Source organism: Ceratotherium simum, chromosome 20, assembly GCF_057802395.1.
Source record: "Ceratotherium simum simum isolate JZ-2026a chromosome 20, ASM5780239v1, whole genome shotgun sequence".
NCBI classification, from domain to species: Eukaryota; Metazoa; Chordata; class Mammalia; order Perissodactyla; family Rhinocerotidae; genus Ceratotherium; species Ceratotherium simum.
This window is the reverse complement of record NC_141919.1, coordinates 23,737,375-23,755,992: the sequence shown is the minus strand read 5'-3', so window position 1 is coordinate 23,755,992 and position 18,618 is coordinate 23,737,375. Positions and strand designations below refer to the sequence as shown.

Here is an 18,618-nt window from a genome sequence, read left to right as displayed (position 1 = left end):
GTCACTTGCATTCACTCTGGTCCAGGTAATGGTCTCTGGGCCAATGCTAATTAGTTGTTTCCATGTGTCCCCCATTAGACCCACATATATTTTTAGGGCAAAGCTCTGTCCCCTGTATCCTGCATCCCCAGCACCCTGTTTTGCACAGAGCTGATGCTCCACAGCTGTAAGCCCATCCTCTTGACCAGATGAGTTTCCTGGTCACCCATGTAGCACAAGGAGACAACAGGCCAACAAGTCTGCCCAGGAGATCTGTCTTTGCTGCAGCGACCTTTACAATTAAATGATTAATTAGGCAAAAGTTTTTCCTCAGAAGATATTTGAATAAGTTAATATAAATATTGGGGTGCTGAACCATGAACACAGCTGGGACTCATCCAAATTCGATCCTTTTCCAAAGAGGAGAGAGTAAGGTAGATAATTAAAATCCAAAGAGGGAAAAAACCCTAAACTTCATTTTCAAACCCTTAGTTCAATCATCCCTCCCAACACATCTTCACCAGAATGGCTCAGCGGCAGCCAAGACGGCAAGATCCATGACATCAACCCCTTGACTGTCTCCTAGAACAGGGGTCAGCACACTGTTTCCATAATGGGCCCAAGAGGAAATATTCCAGGCTGTCTGGGCCAAGAGCAAACACTGAGCAACTGTTCTTACCAAAAGGCTGATAGTCCTTTTTTTTTTTTTTCCCCCAATTTTACATTTTAGACTTAAAACTGTGAAAACCATTCTTTTCTCGCAGGTCATACAAACACAGGTGACGGGCCAGACTCAGCCTGTGGGTCGGAGTGTGCTGACTCCTGTCCCAGAAGATGCTGATAAACTACAGCCACACTAAGATACAGGGGCAGCAGAATATGGCAGGTGAGGAAGCAGAGGGCATGGGTCATCTACAAACGGGGCAATGAGGTCTTGAACCCGCGGGAGCTTGTTGCAATTAGTTTTGTTTGTTTTTTGGGAGGTGGTGGCAGCAGTGATATTTTTGTGTGTGTTTAAGACCATCTATCTATTTGGAAAGTAGCAAAAATTAATATTTCTAGGCTGAAGAAGTTTATGCAATGTAGGTGTGCGAGCCCCTAAGCCAAAATGGGGGGTGGGATTTGTGACAAAGAAATAAGTGCTGTAATTATTAAATGAACGATTCAGTATTTCTGAGGTCTCAGTGGTCTGAGACTTCATCACACTGATGTAGGTGTGACTATATCTGAAGACAAGAACACAGCCTGAGAAGAGGGCCTCCAAGGTAACTGTGTGGTTGACGATGCTGCAACAGCCAGCCCTGGTGGTCTAGTGGTTAAGATTTGGCGCTCTCACCGGGTTTGTGTTCCAGCTCAGGGAACCACACCACTGTCTGTCACTTGTCACACTCTGGTGGCTGCCTGTTGCTGTGATGCTGAAAGCTATACCACCCATGTTGCAAATACCAGCAGCGTCACCCAGGGTGGACAGGTTTCAGCGGAGCTTCCAGACTAAGACAGACTAGGAAAAAGGACCTGGCCACTCACTTCTGAAAAAAAATGGCCATGAAAACCCTATGAATAGCAGCAGAGCACTGTCTGATATAAGCACAGGAAGGTGAGTGGATGGTGCAAAAAGATTGGGCAGAGTTCTGCTCCGCTGTCCACAGAGTTGCTAGGAGTCAGAATTGACTCAACAGCACAAACAACACATTCTGTAATAACAATACAGCTCCAGCTCCATGCGTTAAAAATAAAAGTACCAAACCATGGTTTCTAATCAGCTGTTTGGAAATGAGAGTCTTGGTAATGGATTTTATTGCTAATTCCACATTCATATGTTCTATCTTTGCTTCTAGCTCTAAGGGCCTCCAATTAGCAACTTTAAGGATTCTATCTCCAATCTGTCAACCTATGTCAAATAAACCCCCTATTTATCAATACGCCTTAATTTTGATTCAAAATGATAAAGAATAATTATAGAAAAAAAAAATTTTTCAAGGCATGCTGACGCCAACAGGGTCAAAATTGTTCCACAACTTTCATTTTGTGGCTATGCAACATTTACACAGGAGTCCAGGGTAGAAAGTGCCCAAAGCTAGGATTCAAACCCAAGCCCAGACAGAGATGGGTTTGAATTCTGGCTGTGCTCCTGGACAAGTCAATATGGATGGGTTTCCTTACGTGTAAAATATTTTGAGGATTACCTGAAACAAGCTATGCCAAGTGCCTCATAGTATCTGGTAGAATTGTTGCTTAATAAAAGTTAGTTCTCTTACCTTTTAAACGAAAAGTCAGTACTCAGCGATATCACTCTAAGATCACTGATTTCCAAAAGTAAAAAAAAAATTTTGCCCCAACTAATGGCATGTTTAAGTGACAGACATGAAAAATCTGGTCAGGCTGGCTGACCAAATCAGGTGGACATGAATCCACCTATGGCCCAGTGTGAGGAATGTGTGGTAAACTAAACCAGAGGAAATTTGGAGTCCTGTGGTTTGTTGCCTAAGTTTTAGTTCACATGCAGTTAAAAGTGAACTATTTGGTGCTCATGCAATTTACTGTGATTCTGGCGTTCCACCTTTACCCAGCGGTCATAAAAGTTTGTGTGTGTGTGCGAGAGAGAGAGAGAGAGAGTGCGCGTGTGTGTGTGAAAAAGAGAGACAGGCATGTGTCCAAGCATCCTTTCTCACGATACATTAGCATTTCCAGCATTTCCTTTGGCTCTTAGAATCAGCGCTGTGCCAATTAAGGTGGGCAACTGAGATGCTGTAGAAATGTTTCCCTGAGAAGATGAAATCTAGTGAGCTCTCCATTCACCTATGACAAGTTATTTTTTCTCAATGAGGATTTAGGCAGTAGCAAGCAGGGTAACCTAAACACCCAACCACACTGAGCACCCTGGGAGGAGAGGAATCAATTATTTCTCCCCCAGACACCCAGCCTAGCTCAGAGACTCTGACATAACAGCCACCCAACAAATGTTTGTGGGACAGACACTGAATTCACAACGGTCAGAAGAAAAACTGCAGATCTCTCACATCAATAGGAATTCTACTTTGTGCTCTGGAATGCAACACGGGATATATAAAAATATTTCCTGAAGACTTGGAACTAATATACTTTGTGCTGGTGGCTCCCAACCCTTTTCAAGGTCAGAAAATTTCAATCGTAACTCCATCTTAATGGATTCACCTAGAGAGAACGGCTGGTGGGCATATGCAGTGATCCAACGCTGGTGGCCACCCAAAGGTGTAGAACCACTGATTTCTTCTTTACATCAGTGCTCCTCGGCAGGGTGAGAAACCTATGTCAGAACCTCCTGGGAGCTTACAAATGTAAAGAGAAGTCTATATGGTCTATATAGGTGGGAAACACCCACAAAATTGGGGAAGCAGGCATGTATGTTTTATAAAAGCTCCCTCATAATTCTAATGCACCCCTGAACCCCACTTCCTGCCAGAAATAACTGCTGTAAACCTTTCCACCCAATCTTCAAAACACCCCGTGAGACAGTATTACTTTGCATATTTACAGCCGAGGAAACCAAGGTGTAGCAAGGAGCCCAGGTTAAGCAGATATAAAATTCATAGTCCTATGTGAGAGCTAGTTTTCCTTTTTACTATTTTGAATTCACTTTTGTTCCAATATGAATGAAATCCTGATGACTGTAATCCCACCCAATATCTTATAGGCAGGCATACCACCTCCCAGAGTAATTTAGGAAAGCAGCGCCACAAGGGACCCATTCTATTGTTTTTTTTTGTTTTTTTTTTTTATTGCGGTAACATTGGTTTATAGCATTATTGGGGGGTTTTTAATCATCAAAATACTCCTTTAAAAGGATAACTCTAAATTTACCTGGCTAAAAGAACTCAGTAGTAGATGCTCCATAGAATATTTTTTGATGATGATTTTACACAGAACACACAGAATACAAGCCTTACTATCACATACTAATTGATTGACCTTGGGGAAGTTACTTAAAGCTTCCTGGCACTGATTTTCCTTGACTGTAAAGATACAAATAGTAATACTGACAACCTCACAGGGTTGTTGGGAAAACTGAATGAAACATTGCACATAAAGAGGCTGGCACAGAGTAAGGGTCCAATAAATGTTAGCTCTGGTTGTTACTGTTTTCATTTTGGAACATCTTTGATTTATCCTTCACCGTACTTTGCTCAGTGGCCAATCCAGGAGATGGGGTTAAAACTAAGTGGAAACTAAGTTTTTGTATCCCAAATGTGAGCTCTTCAAAGGCATGTGTAAGACATCTCATTATTTAAGCTCCAAAGGAGATAAGAAAACAGCCATAACAATGTGCTGGGCTATTTCCCCTTTGGAGAAATGGTCCGCTCGTTTAGAAATTTGCTCTGCCCCATAAAGGTGAAGGATGAAACTGCTTGTCTTTTAGTTCCTCTCCAGAAGGGAGGCCTGGACACCTAAGTCAGAGACATGCAGACCTGATGGGGATTCCAGTCGCTGTCGAAGATGACCACGGTGTCGGCCGCCTGAAGATTTAAGCCCAGGCCTCCAGCTCTTGTGCTCAGCAAGAAAATGAAATACTGGGACCCAGGTTCGTTGAATTTCTTCAGCAAGGCAGCACGATCTTCAGACTTGGTGGTGCCTGAGGGGATTAAAAAAATAAATTTGCCAATTAACTCCTGTCTGACAATGGCACAGAGCGAGACGAAAAGGCCTGCTTCCTTCAGTAATAAACTCAGACTCCTCTTAGCAGTGGTGAGGTAATGTCCCGAGGTTTTCGTACTTTTGAAGGGAACTTTGAACATTTTACAATTAAAAAAAAAATAGACAGATAGAAAGAAACTTTTCTCAAATCAAAGCAGAACACTTTGTCTGCTACCCATGGTTCCAAGATGCTGAAAGAATTTAAACATTTCTGACTGGGGACCTTTGCAACTTTATAAATTCTATAACATTCTTATGCTAACCTAAAACTTAATGAAAACATTTTCTGGATTTATTTCTGTGCTTTAAAATACCAAATAATTTTTTAAAATCCGCCTAACTACACACACACGTGCCTAAAAACATTATTATAATGGCTTAAAGCAACTTTGCCAACAGGAATTAGAGTGAGGACTTGTTTACGCCAAGAGAATGGAAACAAAAAGGAAATCGATTTCTGCTACATTTTACCATTTGGATTGCTACTGAGCATGATCTGGCTGGTAAAAACATAAAATGTGAATGGAATATTTTTATTCTTGTTGGTAAGACTTGAAACCACAATAATTCAAAAAAAAAAAAAAAAAAAAGGAATCTCCCAGTCTGTATCTCATGTTGATATTCTGCTCTGTTGAGTTCAAAGGATGCTCAACTAAAACCAAACAGAGCAGCATGTAATACACCTGGCAATGGCTCACTCCATGTCATCTGAGGAGATGCCAAAATAGTGAATTAGCAGAGAAAATCAAACCCCAGAGTATGATGTTCACATTTAGGGCACAAAGGTACCCACACTTGCACCCCGAATCAGCCACTCAATCACATACTACGTATTTGTAATGTATTTACCCAGCCATTTCATGAACTGCGTTGTGGGAGGGAAAAAAAACCTACCATATTCCATCTGAACGTATTTCACCAGAAAAGTGCAGCTGCACAGTTGTGAAAAAGGCTCTCGGCTGTTGGGAAATATATATGCATGTTACATGATAGTCCCTAACTGCCTGCTATACCAATATTATTTCTACATGGCATTCTTTTCTTAAGGAGGAAAATATACCAGCAATTTATTTCAGAGGATTAAAACATTTAAGTGACTACAGCTAATGGAATCAAGTTACTATGAGAGTCAAGTTTCCAAACATGGGGGGATCGGTTTTTCATATTAATAAAAATAATAAGTACCCTCCTGAGGAGGGAAAAAAAAATTCCCTGCATACAGCAAATGAGGATTAGGAACAAGGAGGGGCTTTGGGGGTTCTCTTCATTTAATGAAGCAACGTTCTTTAGAGCTCATTTTACTTTCTAAATTAGATTTCAGGTTTAGCGACCCAGCCAAATCCTGCAACAAGGAAATGTAAGAATTCAGGTTTTTGGAAAGAGGCACTAAATGTGCTTTGTTGAGTGAGGTTTCAAACATTTGGAGTTCTTCTTCCTTTTATTTTCAGAAGGGCTTTCTGAGATCATGGTGAACTATTTCTTCTTGAGGCTAATGGAAGATATGTTCTGTTCTATCATGAAACCTTTTTGCGACATCATCTTTCCAGCTGCAATGATTTTTAAAAAAATGATTAGTCACATGGAGTCATGGTTCACATATTTACTCTCTGCCTTAAACTGAAGGAAAAGCCACAGAAACCAAAAAAAATGCTTCTCAAATGGGGAAAGGAGTTCCCAGAGATAATGATATCTGTTTTCTGACAGCAGAGTGCAAAAACTGTGCCTCTATATACTCTGAGGGTCAACGCTCAGTTTTGATCCACTGGAAAATAATCAAAGTTAATGATCACATGCATTAAGATATAAATAAAACTAATTAGTGGATATGCCTACTTGAGATGAAATAACCCTAAGTGCAGAATAAAGCACTTTTTTGTTTTTGAAAAACAAAGGGAAAATCAAAACTATTTGGTCAAAGGAGTTTTCAGGCCCTATGACCAATACCTTGAGCAAATAGACTGACCATATATCTACTGTGGATTTAAACTTTATAAATAGCTGAGAACTTGACAAATTTTTAAAGCCAGAAAAAAATGATTAAATCACTTTTCATGCAAAGTTATGGCGTTTATTATTACAAGGTTCAGAATTTTCTGGATTTCCATTTTCATTAGTCAAAGGTTCCCCAAGTCAACATCTTTGCTGATCGTCAGTAATCTTTGGGATATCGCTCAGGGAGATTCAACCATGTCAGGGTTTATTCGAAGGCGAATAAATGCTCCTTACAAGTGGCACAGGATTTAACATGCTCAGTATAAGCATCAGTTCCATGTTCTTTTAGACTTTGATGCAGAACACAACCAAGAACACAATTAATAGCAAGGGCAACTATGTTGAAAATTGCAGAATTTGCCAGAAGGGACACACTGCCAGGCCTTCATGATTACTAATTTTAACTCAGTTTCAGTTGCTTTTGGAAAATTTTGTCTCCTGGGATGTAACTCCACCACTTGCTCTCACTCAAAAATCATTTCCAGTGAAAACAAAGACTATAATGAAATAGTAGCTAAATCCATTCATGCAACTATAATCTCTGCAGAAAAAATCTGCTTAGCTGTCTGTCATCAAGTGGTTTTTTTTCCTGAGGTCCACAATCTGAGACATCAACTTTGGGGATAAAAATCTGAAGTCATTTTAACAACTGGGTTAAGGTGGGGTGGCTGGAGGATGGTGCAGTTGGAAGCTGTGTGTATTCATTTATCCCTGTGTGTATTGATGGTTTGCCCATCAATTCTTTTCAACCTCAAACCAAATGGCTGCTGTCTCAAAGCCTGTAGAGCCATCTCAATTCCATCTGTAACACTTTACATCTCGTGCCTGGTCGTTAACAATTAATTCAATCAATTAAAAAGTTTTGACTAAGTTCAAAATCGTTCTTAAAATGCTGTGGCTAGGGAAGCAGGCTGCATTTTCAGAGATGGGCTATACCTCGCTAGATCTGCTAAAACTGACTCTAAACTAATTTGGAATCAGAGAGATCAAAGTTAGAACCTGGTCTCAGCATTTGCTCCACGTGTAACCTTTGGCAAGTTAACTCATCTCTTAAACCTTTGTTTTCCCATCTGTTCAGTGGGGATCATATATTCGTACCTTGGTAAAAGGGGATAAGAGTAGCTTATCTGTTGAGAAAATTAATAATGCACGTGAAGTGCCTTGCCTGGAATGCCACATGGAGCAGGCATTCCACTCACGTTAGCTTGTATGACTATTATTATTAATAACAGTAAGGACAGCGACAACAGACTATAAAAGACACTCTCTCCAGCTGGCAAGAAAACATGAGAGGGATTTGTTTCACAGAAATCACTTCTTGCCAGTTTCACAGACTCGAATATCGCAAGGCTGCAATCCTCAGAGAGCTGAGATTCAAAACGAAACGCCACAAAGCAGTAAACCATAGCTACGTAGGGCAGCTGTGGGGGGCTGTAAATTGCGGGTGGCTGCCCCTCACCTGAGCGGCACTGAAGGAGGGCTTGCCTTTAAAAGAAGAGTGTTAGTGTTGAAGGAGCCCTGGAACTTTCCCCTCCCAGAGAGGGAGGGAAGGATCAGGTCAAAGGACAAGCCACAATGCAGGAGATCTGCCGAAAGAGGAACATTGTGGATGATATAACTGTGTCATGAATTCAAAATTAACATTTACTTAACCATTCATCTGTTTTCAGTGACTTTGAAGGGGAGAGGTAAAAGGATTTTAAAAAACCAAGTCTGTCAGAAGGTATAGTTAATTTAAAAATAATAATATTAAAAATAATAATAATAAGAGGTAGACCATAAAGAGAATTCACTTCAAAACTCAAGTCAGAGAAGGTATGGCAAGTCCGAGGTTGGTATATATCCATTATATCTAATTAATGGCAAAAGGGATTAATGAAAAAAAGTTGGACTGAAAATAAAACAAAACTTTTTAATGGAGCATAAACTTTAAATTTCCCATTGAACAATAACTTGAATACTGCATTAGACAAAAATTGGGATTAGTAATACTGCACTCTTCCAGATCCAGTGTTCAACACCATCCTGGCTAAAATTAGCTCCTATTCCTACTTACCACTCTTTGAAAGTGTTATCCCAGCTATAGTATCTTTAATCTCTAAAATATTAGGGCTGGTATCCAAACCATACAGTGCTTTAGGAAGTATCCTTCAATTCAAATTTTCTTCCATTCACATTTTTTTACTAATTTTTTCTGACATGGTATTTAAGTATCACTCTTAAAATCAGGCAAATAATTTACACAGTTTTCAAAATCCAGGAAACAATGAAGCCCTGTCTCTTAATGTAACATGCAGATATGTTCTCTTTAGAAAAAGAGAGAAGCTATAATGAAAATTAAATATTATCTTAAATGAACTACTATATTGTTACTGAAGAACAGAGACATAGCCTTTATCCTCTCATATATGCCTTAACAGAAAAAGCTAAAGGCTTATCAAAATATTCTATATGGTGCATAAGTAACAGACAATCCTAAGAGCAAGAAGGGTTTTTAAATTTTATCTTAGTTTAGTTTAATTCTGGTACTTATAAATGACTCGAAGTCCACTTGTATTGGCTTGTATGTGGGATAAACAGCTGCGGCAAATGATTTCAGCTTATTTTAAGCCTGAGGATATAAAAACTGCTACCTAGAGGAGCTGCACCCCACCCTGCGGGTTAATTCTTCAACATTTCACCCCTCCTTGTCGGCTGAGGTTGGATCTCAGCGCCCAAGACCCCCGCCCTCTCAGTCGTGCAGCTTCCGAGCTTGGTTCCTTCCATACTCACCATCGAGTCGCAGGTAGAGGAAGTTCCGGAAGGCAAAGTAGTCCTCCATGATGGTCATGAGAGACGTCATCTGGCAGAAAAGCAGCACGCGGTGATTAGTCGCTCTCAATTTGGGCAGAATACGATCAAGTAGCTCAAACTTTCCTGAGGCCCGATACAGCTCAGCCCTGAACCCAAAAATGCAAAACAAGAAGACAGTATTACTGCTGTCTTCTCAAAGGATCCAGCATAGCTCTGCTTTTCATATGGTGCCTTGTGCATAGTAAACATTCAATAAATAACTGTGGAATGAATGAATGAATAGCCACTCCAAAGAAATGAGAATATTTAATGGAAAAAAATATATATTCATGCAAAGCCATTAAAGAGTGCATTATATATGCTAGGTATGATGACAGATTCTAGAAAGAAAAGGAAACCTTTTCGTGTTCCTAATACTCCTTATCTATGTCTTAATTCTCTCTCTCTCTTTCTTTCTCTCTCTCTCTCATACACACATATACATGTATATGTTGTATTTCTTTAAATCTCTCCTTATTAAGTGTATAAAATTACTAATTTGGGGCACTTAAGATTCATTCAAATACTTAGTGGGCATCTACTATGGCCAGGCACAACGCTAGGCTTATGTATAGCCATGAGCAAGACAGAATCCCTGCCTTCAAAACGGGTAATTACAAATTGTGCTAAGTACTACAAAGAAAAATAGCAAGTTGCTATGAGAAAACTCACAGCGACATGTGACATCTTCTTTAGATTAGAGTGAAGTCTGGCTCACTTCGGCCCTGGCTTGCTGCCCATTTTTGTAAATAAGGTTTTATTGGAACACAGCCATGCTCGCTCATTTCTATGAGTTTTGTCTATGGCTGCTTTCACACTACAGTGGCCAAGTTGAGTAAGCGCAACAGAGACTTTTTGGCCTGCGAAGGTGAAACTATTTGAGATCTGGCCCTTTACAGGAAAAAACTTGCCAGCCATTGGTTTAGCGTGTCAGGGGTTACCTCACTGGAGAGGTAACAGTTTTGCTAAAACCTGAAATCATGAGCAGAAGGCAGCCAGGTGAAGAATGTGGGCTTGGGAGTGGAGAGGAGATTCCAGGAAGTGGAAAGAGTATGTGCAAAGGCCCTGAGAAGTAAAAGAGCCTGGTGAGTGGGAGGAATTGAAAAATTGGGATGTGTCTTAAACATAGTGAGGGAGATACTAGGAGACAAGAGCAGATAGGTAGAGGTTGGGAGTGGAGACAGATCCCTTAGGGCTCTATTAGCCACACTGAATGTTTTAAGTGCAATGGAAAGCCATTGATGGGTTTTAAACAAGGGAGTGACGAGATCTGACATATCTTTTTAAAAGATCGCCATGTACACTGTGTAAGAATGTCTTGGGGAGAGGATATGAGTCCTGGTAGGTCAAGTCAAAAATATGATGGTAGTGTGTACTGCTGTCAGATGGAGAAGAGTGTCAGTGAGCTAAAGTAGGGCCTTTTTTCCTCCAGAATAAACTGCTTTTCTCTTTTATCAACAAGAGTGTGTTATATTATTAAAACTTAATTGTAGGGTTGATATTATTGGGAAAACTCACCAGTGCACATGCCATCCATAACACTGAAGTGCATCACTTGGGAGCTGATTGTATGACACAGTGTGTGTTATCTCTACCAGACACACTTTCAAGTGTATGTTTTCCCAACGTCCATCTCCTGCTCCGAGAACTGTCCTCCAAACACCCCCTGTGGCCATGTGTTTAATACGCATCTCTGGCCAACCTGATGGCACCAGGAGTGACCACGGGACCCAGAGGAAAAGCAGGCATGGAGAGGCAGGAGAGCCTGGTGGCACTGGTTGTGGATGGGTTCCAATTGCTGGTTCTTAGCCCAGTGACACAGTCTGCCCTTGGAATCCAAGAGTGACCCCTACATCCTAATAATAAATTTTCCCTGGTGCACAACAAGCAAAACAGACTTTCTGTTAATGCAAGGTTCTTTTTTGTTCTTGTCGCAAGGCATGATTCTCTTCAATGTCCATTGCTGATGAAAAACGTTTCTTATACAGACCACACTCCAACAAATGACTGTCAAGTCATACATATTTATAGCAGATGGGACATTTCCTCTCACGCACATTGATGTTAAATATCAACTTGAAATTTACTATGTTAAATTTTCTTTGAGCCCAAGCTACACTATTGGTTATAAGTAACAATCTTTTGAAGCTTTGACAACATTTTTAGAACACTAGGGTACTATTAAGTCTATTAAATGAGATCTATGTCCTTTGATAGCCACTTGCTCAAGGCAGGTAGTAATTTACGCTAGGAAAGTAAAACAGAATGCTGGTACCATTTTGGTAACAACTTTTGTACCCTCTGCTGAGGAGAGAGGAAGGCTGAGGAGACTGGCATATGTATTTGTGTGATAGTAAACACTATAGAGAGAAATGTTTAGGTAGCACCAACAAACTTTTTTTGGAAGAAAAAAAATTTTAAGATTTACCCATTGATGACCCCATTTGAATAGCCCAGGTGTTCAGCAAAGGATTCCTTTAAAAGAGAGAGAAGAAAATGATTTTAAAAAAAAGACATGTAATTACTAACTTAATGATTACTCTTCTAATGAAGTCATCCTCTCTATTTCTAGAGTAGAGTTAAACAAAATAATAAATAAGTAAGGAAATACTTGTTATAGGATGAACCAGAAACTCAATGTCTTTGAATTCAGACTTTTGTTCCGTCAGAAATGTATCCTCTGAGTTTCTGCAAGTCTCTAGATGCTCATACTGAGATGATAGGGTTAGTTCACTCATCAAACAGTGATTAAGCATCTACTGGCCCAGAGCTGAGGTCAGCAGGTACTGGGGATCCAGAAACACCTGAAGTATCTACCCCCAAGGAGCTTATAGTCTAGACTAGAGGAAGAGCTTAACATAAGCAAATCAGGATGAACAGGGACACACAAATACACTGAGGAAATATTTAACAGTAAAAGAAATGGTGATATATACTATATTGTAAATCTTAGTTTATTGAAATCCTAACATTACTCCATACTGTGTTTTTCTCTGTTACAAATAAGACCCTTAATGTACACCTCTCCCTCAGGTGTCTGGCTTCCACTTGTTTTTTTTTTTTTTTTGTGAGGAAGATCAGCCCTGAGCTAACATCTGACGCCAATCCTCCTCTTTTTGCTGATGAAAATCGGCCCTGGGCTAACATCCATGCCCATCTTCCTCCACTTTATATGGGACGCCGCCACAGCATGGCTTGACAAGCAGTGCATGGGTCTGCCCCCGGGATCCAAACCTGCGAACCCCAGGCCACTGAGGCTGAGTGCACGCACTTAAAACCATTGTGCAACTGGCAGGCCCTGGCTTCCACTTTTAAAACACAGAACTTAATCACATAATCCTCTCCTCACTGATTCTGGGGAAGAAATAAATCCCTGTTCTCCGTGTGATTTTCCCATTCCTACTTCACGGAAAGGGAGACCATCTGTGGTGAAGGAGAGCACGTCACACTTTCACAGTCACCACCAGCTGTCTCCCTTTTCTGTTTCCCTTCCTTTCCCGATCACCGAAGCTTTTCCTCCAAGGGGACCAGCACTTTCCCTTGGGGCTCTCCTCTCAAATATGCTCATCGTGTATGGTAGGCCCCAGGCCCTCGGAATACTGCCCTGCCAGCAAAATTAATGCCAATGGACAACAGCCAAAAACCCCACTCTGACTCCAAGAGCCACGCCTTCTCTCTCCACAGGCGGCTGTTCCTTACAAGATCTTCGGGCTCCATCCCTATCTCTAAGCAGGGCTGTAAACACCACAGAGATGGTATGTGGCAGTGGACGGAGATAAGATTAGGTATCAGCATCATTTTAAAAACACATTTTTCATTTCTCTGGTTTGAAGGTCCCTGGGGAAGCAGTGAGCCCAACTGAGACACTGGGCCTCTGGTACAATTTGGCATGAACACAGGCTGCGTAAGTAAACAGAGACAAAGGCAAAAGGCAAACCCATCTCTGATCCATGGCTGTAATACGTTTGCCAGTGACTGTGAGTCTCATTTCTAGGAATATGCTCCTGCAAGTTTTTTATGTTAAAAGATTTGCAAATCGGGCTGGCCCCGTGGCTTAGCGATTAAGTGTGCGCGCTCTGCCGCTACTGGCGGCCCGGGTTTGGATCCCGGGCGTGCACCGACGCACCACTTCTCCAGCCATGCTGAGGCCGCGTCCCACATATAGCAACTAGAAGGATGTGCAACTATGACATACAACTACCTACTGGGGCTTTGGGGAAAAACAAAAAAAAAAGGAGGAGGATTGGCAATAGATGTTAGCTCAGAGCCGGTCTTCCTCAGCAAAAAGAGGAGGATTAGCGTGGATGTTAGCTCAGGGCTGATCTTCCTCACAAAAAAAAAAAAAGATTTGCAAATCAAAGTCTGTCTTTCTACTGACTGCTACTTAAAATGTAAACATGCAGGCAGTAGGGGACACATTACTTAAACTTAGCTCCTGTACAATCCCACCCTCCCCACTCGGTGCTCCAGAGAGAAGCCTGTGCTCCAGAGGGAAGCTTGAGGATAGAAGACGTCATCGTCCTTCCTGACGTGGCCTAGCATATTCCAAAGGTTAATTTTTGTATGATAACCAAAATGAAGTAAGATTGACAATTTTCGTAATTTCTAAGTCCTCAAACTCTTCTATATAGCACTATTAGTAAATATCTTAAAATTGTTTTCAGGAAAAATGGGATGATCAGTGACAGGCTAACCTGACATGACTCCAATCATTTTCATCATTAGACTTTTTTTTGGCTCCCGCAGCCCAACATACACCCCCCCACTAATTCACTGATACCTGACATCCATTTAACATGTTATAGTTTACAAGATGCTTTGAATATTATTTTTTTTTAAGTTTATCCTCCTACCAGTCCTACAATCTGTTACCATCTGATGACAAGTCAAGTACACGGAAGTCTGGAGACACTGAGTGGCTTACACCAGGTCACAGTTGCAAAGTGGCCTGGAATATAGACTCTTTTTTTTTTTAGTGTTGTTGCTGTTGTCATTTTACTTAGATCTAGGGCTTTTTAGTCTATAAATACTCTGCCCTATAGACTTGAAGGCAACAGCAGTGTCAGGAGTCTTTCAAATTCCCCACCACAGTTGGGAGAGGACTCAACATAGGGAGAGGGTGTGCAATACTCTTACCTAACAACATGATTACCAAAAATAGGGGAGAAAAAAGGAATCTCCAAAGTCAGGAATATTTCAACTCAATTTTGATACTGTGATTATTAAATTTTAATTTGCCAGAACCTTCTATTTATTTATTTTCTTAAACTGGTGCAGGCACAGGAGCAGTGACTTGCCCCATGCCTCCTGCTCATGTGCCGTGGAAGACAGGCACAACGCTGGCAAATACTCGCCACCAGGACCACATGCATCAGCAGCAACAGTGAAAAACGGAGACTATAGTTGGCGCTCCTTTTCCTTCCTGCTCAAGTCAATTGCTCCTACTGGGGTGAGATCCTGTCAATTTAGGAAACTCGTTCACATGTACTGAACAGGGCAGAAAATGTCCTCTCCCCTAAAAATAGCTTTCTAGAGACCAGAACATCAGGATAAAAGCCTGGGTTTACGTCGTTGTGACAGAAGCCAGAAAGGAAAAATACAAACCTAAGTAACAGTCTACAGTCAGTGACTTTTACGGAGAAAATATTTCAAGAACATCTTTCTCTTCAACAGGTATAAATACATTAATATTTTTCACAGCATCCTTCTGAGGAAGCTGGATGCATTTATCATTATCTTCAATTTCAGAGCTCCTGCCATAACAAGGCAATTCACAGTACTTACCCAACCCCACATAATGAGCCATAGCTTACAACATATTCCCACTGCTTTAAACTCCTGGTTATAAAATTTCAGATGCTCAGCACTTGGTGCCAATGAGAATCCATAACCAGAAAATTCATGTTTGTTAATTTTGCTCACTGAGCTATCAGACCACATCATTTCAACTTGCACACATGTTTTAACCCTGTTTTTGTTTGTTTGTTTGTTTTTAAGTAGTATTAGTAGGAATAGTGCAATCAAGATCAGGATCAAATCAAAGAACGCAGACTTACCTCAATGTGCTGAAACATATATGGGTGATTGCAGATTTTTCTCAACTGCATGATAGTGTTCATAAGTGTCTTAGCACCTCCTTTTCCCTAAGAACAAGTAGAGAGAGTCAAAATAGGACAAATTATTAATTGATCAGATATTTCCAATTTTCAAAAAGTAGGCTTCTATAGAAAGGGCCAAGATCTTCTCAGTAACCTAAACATCTTGTGATCCAAAGTTCCTCCTATTACATAGCAGTTCTGAGTTAGATATAACATCCTTCTTGTGACTAACTTATCCTACAGGAAGGAATTATGTCAAATTGATGGCTTTGTGACATGACTGTCTATTCCCTAGGATTCTGGGAAGACAGAAGCACAGAAAAGATGCCCAGGGAGTGAAACTGGATTTTAAAACCTTCTACAATGCCACCCCAAATTTAGGTGGAATATTTTTCTGAAGAATTGACAAGAGTAGAGCTAACTATTTTGGTGATATGAACAAACTCCTTCTTTCTTCCTGCTCCAATGCAGTTTGCAGTTAAGAGGCTAAGAGATTTCCTTTGGCAGCTACAGTAGCTACAAAAAAGGTCCAGTAATTTGCTTTAACAAATCAGCATTAGTAGGGAAGCTTCCTGGGAGTGTTCAATGTCATGGCCATGAGATGACACACAATGGCACCTTGAGTTGCATCATGTTCCACAACGCACCTTCTTATCTTTCTCAGAACCATCTGTGAGGAGAATTCCTTTGGCTTGCATATGGCGATACAGAATCTTCTGCAGAGCTGACATGTCACACTTGATCACATATTCAACCTGGGAAAAAAGAAGAGTAAGTAGGTAAGAGCAGGAGAGAGCAGATGCCTTTCTAAGAAGACTGTTGAGACATGGCTGTTGGTGGCACATGTAGAATCATGAAGCTACCTCTGTTTCTCCACTTGGATCCATGGAATGGGGGATGGGATGGAGGTGGTGGAAGAGACCACCGTCATCATTGCTAAAGGTACCATTACAATGGAGGGACCTTCAAAATGTTTTGAGTAATTGAGGCTGGGGTCATGTTTTCTGAAATTTGTTGACTTGTTCCATATTTGAGAGAGAGAGTGGCTTGAAAACTATTCAAATTCAAAGACGTTCAATATAAAGTATATTTTTAATATTTCCTCTCCTTCCCAACTATACCCCCTTTCATACGAACAGAACAGTTTTAGGAAAAACAGTGATTAGCCAATATCCTACGATTTTCTTTGTAAAATATTTTTTAAATGGTCATATGTGGCTACCCCCAATACTAGTCCTAAAATGAGATTTATAACATCCCTAGGATGACTATCATTAACCTCTGCTTTTCAGAGATGAGAGGATACTACCTAGAGAGGACAATAAGTCGAGAAGAAGAATGAATCCACAACTGGATTCAACTTTATGATCACCCTAAAGAAGGCAAGGCCTCATGTGCTTCTATCTGAAATACTGCAAAAATCCAATTTTAAACAGTAAAAGGGAATTCACGTGCCTGTGGTTTAGCACACACCTGCGATACTTCTAGTATGCTCCTAATGCCAAAATCTGCCTTGATTATTTCCTATTATTGTTTTTTTTATTAAAAAATCCCCGGAATACAAATGTGCAATATTCATAATAAACGTCGGGTTAATGCCTCGAAATCTGCAGAATGTGATTAAAAGTAAATCAGCAAGCTGCCCAATGTTTAATAAACTGATTAAAAATGATCAGGTTATTTTCAGCTCTGAAGGCCAGGGCGAGGAGGTCACAGATGAAGAGAAGTTGAATATTCATTCAATTGTTGCTTTAGAAGGAAACTGTCAGGCCAGATGGAACCGGAATTAATAGTCTTTTGGCACTTTTGGTGCACCACATGGATTAGAGAAAGAAGGGCTCTTCTGCAGAAAAGTTAAGGAAAGCAAGTGACCTTCCATTAACTTGTTTTAGTTTTTAATGACCTTGGCTAGTGAGGAAAAAAACCCTCCAAGTTCAGTAAATAAGAATGCACTTAATACAGGTTTTGTGTTTTAGATAGTTGATCATGTCATATTTTTAAAGTACTCTGACTTTTTCAAGAGCTGTTAACTCTCCTGTGGTTAAATGAGAGAAGGCACATAAAGCACTTTTGCATGGGGCTTGCAGGTTCGGATCTTGGGCACGGACATATGCACCACCTGTCAAGCCATGCTGTGACAGGTGTCCCACATATAGAGTAGAGGAAGATGGGCACAGGTGTTAGCCCAGGGCCAATTTTCCTCAGCAAAAAGAGGAGGATTGGCAACAGAAGTTAGCTCAGGGCTGGTCTTCCTCACACACACGCAAAAAAACTAGTTCAAAATGCTGCAGCTATTTAATGGTACAGTTAGGACTGAAACAGATCCACTCTTTTAAGCTCTCTGCTAAGGATGACCAAGGAGATGGTCAGGCTTCCCAGTTCTGCCCTGATGTTTACCTTCACCCAGGCCTCCCTGCCAGCCAGCTTGTTCACACCTTCCTCAATGTGGAAGAGAGAGCTGATGCTTGTTTTTAAGTGCATTGGGGGATGGCAGATCCAGAATGAGGGTCAGAACCCTCAGCCCACTTCTGTCAGTGAGCTACGGTGAAGCACTGAGGTGAGGGAGTTTGGGATGCAGGAGGCCCACATGATGATACCATGCAGACGGGGATGCCAAACATGCCCCCAGGGGTCAAGTCAGCAGAGAGGCGAGCTCATCCCAAGGATCCCATGGCCGGCTAGGAACGGGAGGACCCCCTAACCCTTCTCCCTCGTACCATCAGGGGAGACCAGAAGCTGCTTTGATGCTCAGGATCAAGATCACCATCATGATCTTCACAACCATATTTTTGTTTGCCCTCTGTATCTTCCCAAACAACTCCAAGCTATTGTGTTTGTTTTGTACTTTTCTCCAGGCCTGGTGGGGCAGGGGTCCTTAGTCTTAGTGCCTCCTTTCTAAATCCTACTCTATCTTGAGGGGTCTTTTGAAGATCTTCCCTAATCACCATATCAGCCAAAGTCAATTTCCCAAAGTCAATCTTCTGATGGCATTCTCCTATCATACATGTCCATGTATTTATTTATGAATTATATGCATGTGCTAACA

The 18,618-nt window shown here is 41.0% G+C and overlaps 1 protein-coding gene across 8 annotated transcripts in view; it reads right to left on the bottom strand.

The window, feature by feature from the left end:
* SMARCA2 (SWI/SNF related BAF chromatin remodeling complex subunit ATPase 2) overlaps nucleotides 1–18,618 on the bottom strand; it is a 181,684-nt gene that overhangs the window by 78,892 nt on the left and 84,174 nt on the right. For all 8 annotated transcript variants that reach the window (XM_087444534.1, XM_087444531.1, XM_087444530.1 and 5 more), the window contains 5 exons: nucleotides 16,220–16,327; nucleotides 15,531–15,617; nucleotides 11,903–11,949; nucleotides 9,415–9,581; nucleotides 4,425–4,588 (listed from right to left, as the gene is read on the bottom strand). In XM_087444534.1, coding sequence (XP_087300660.1) covers nucleotides 4,425–4,588; nucleotides 9,415–9,581; nucleotides 11,903–11,949; nucleotides 15,531–15,617; nucleotides 16,220–16,327 — 573 coding nt within the window. The remainder of the gene's footprint in view (nucleotides 1–4,424; nucleotides 4,589–9,414; nucleotides 9,582–11,902; nucleotides 11,950–15,530; nucleotides 15,618–16,219; nucleotides 16,328–18,618) is intronic.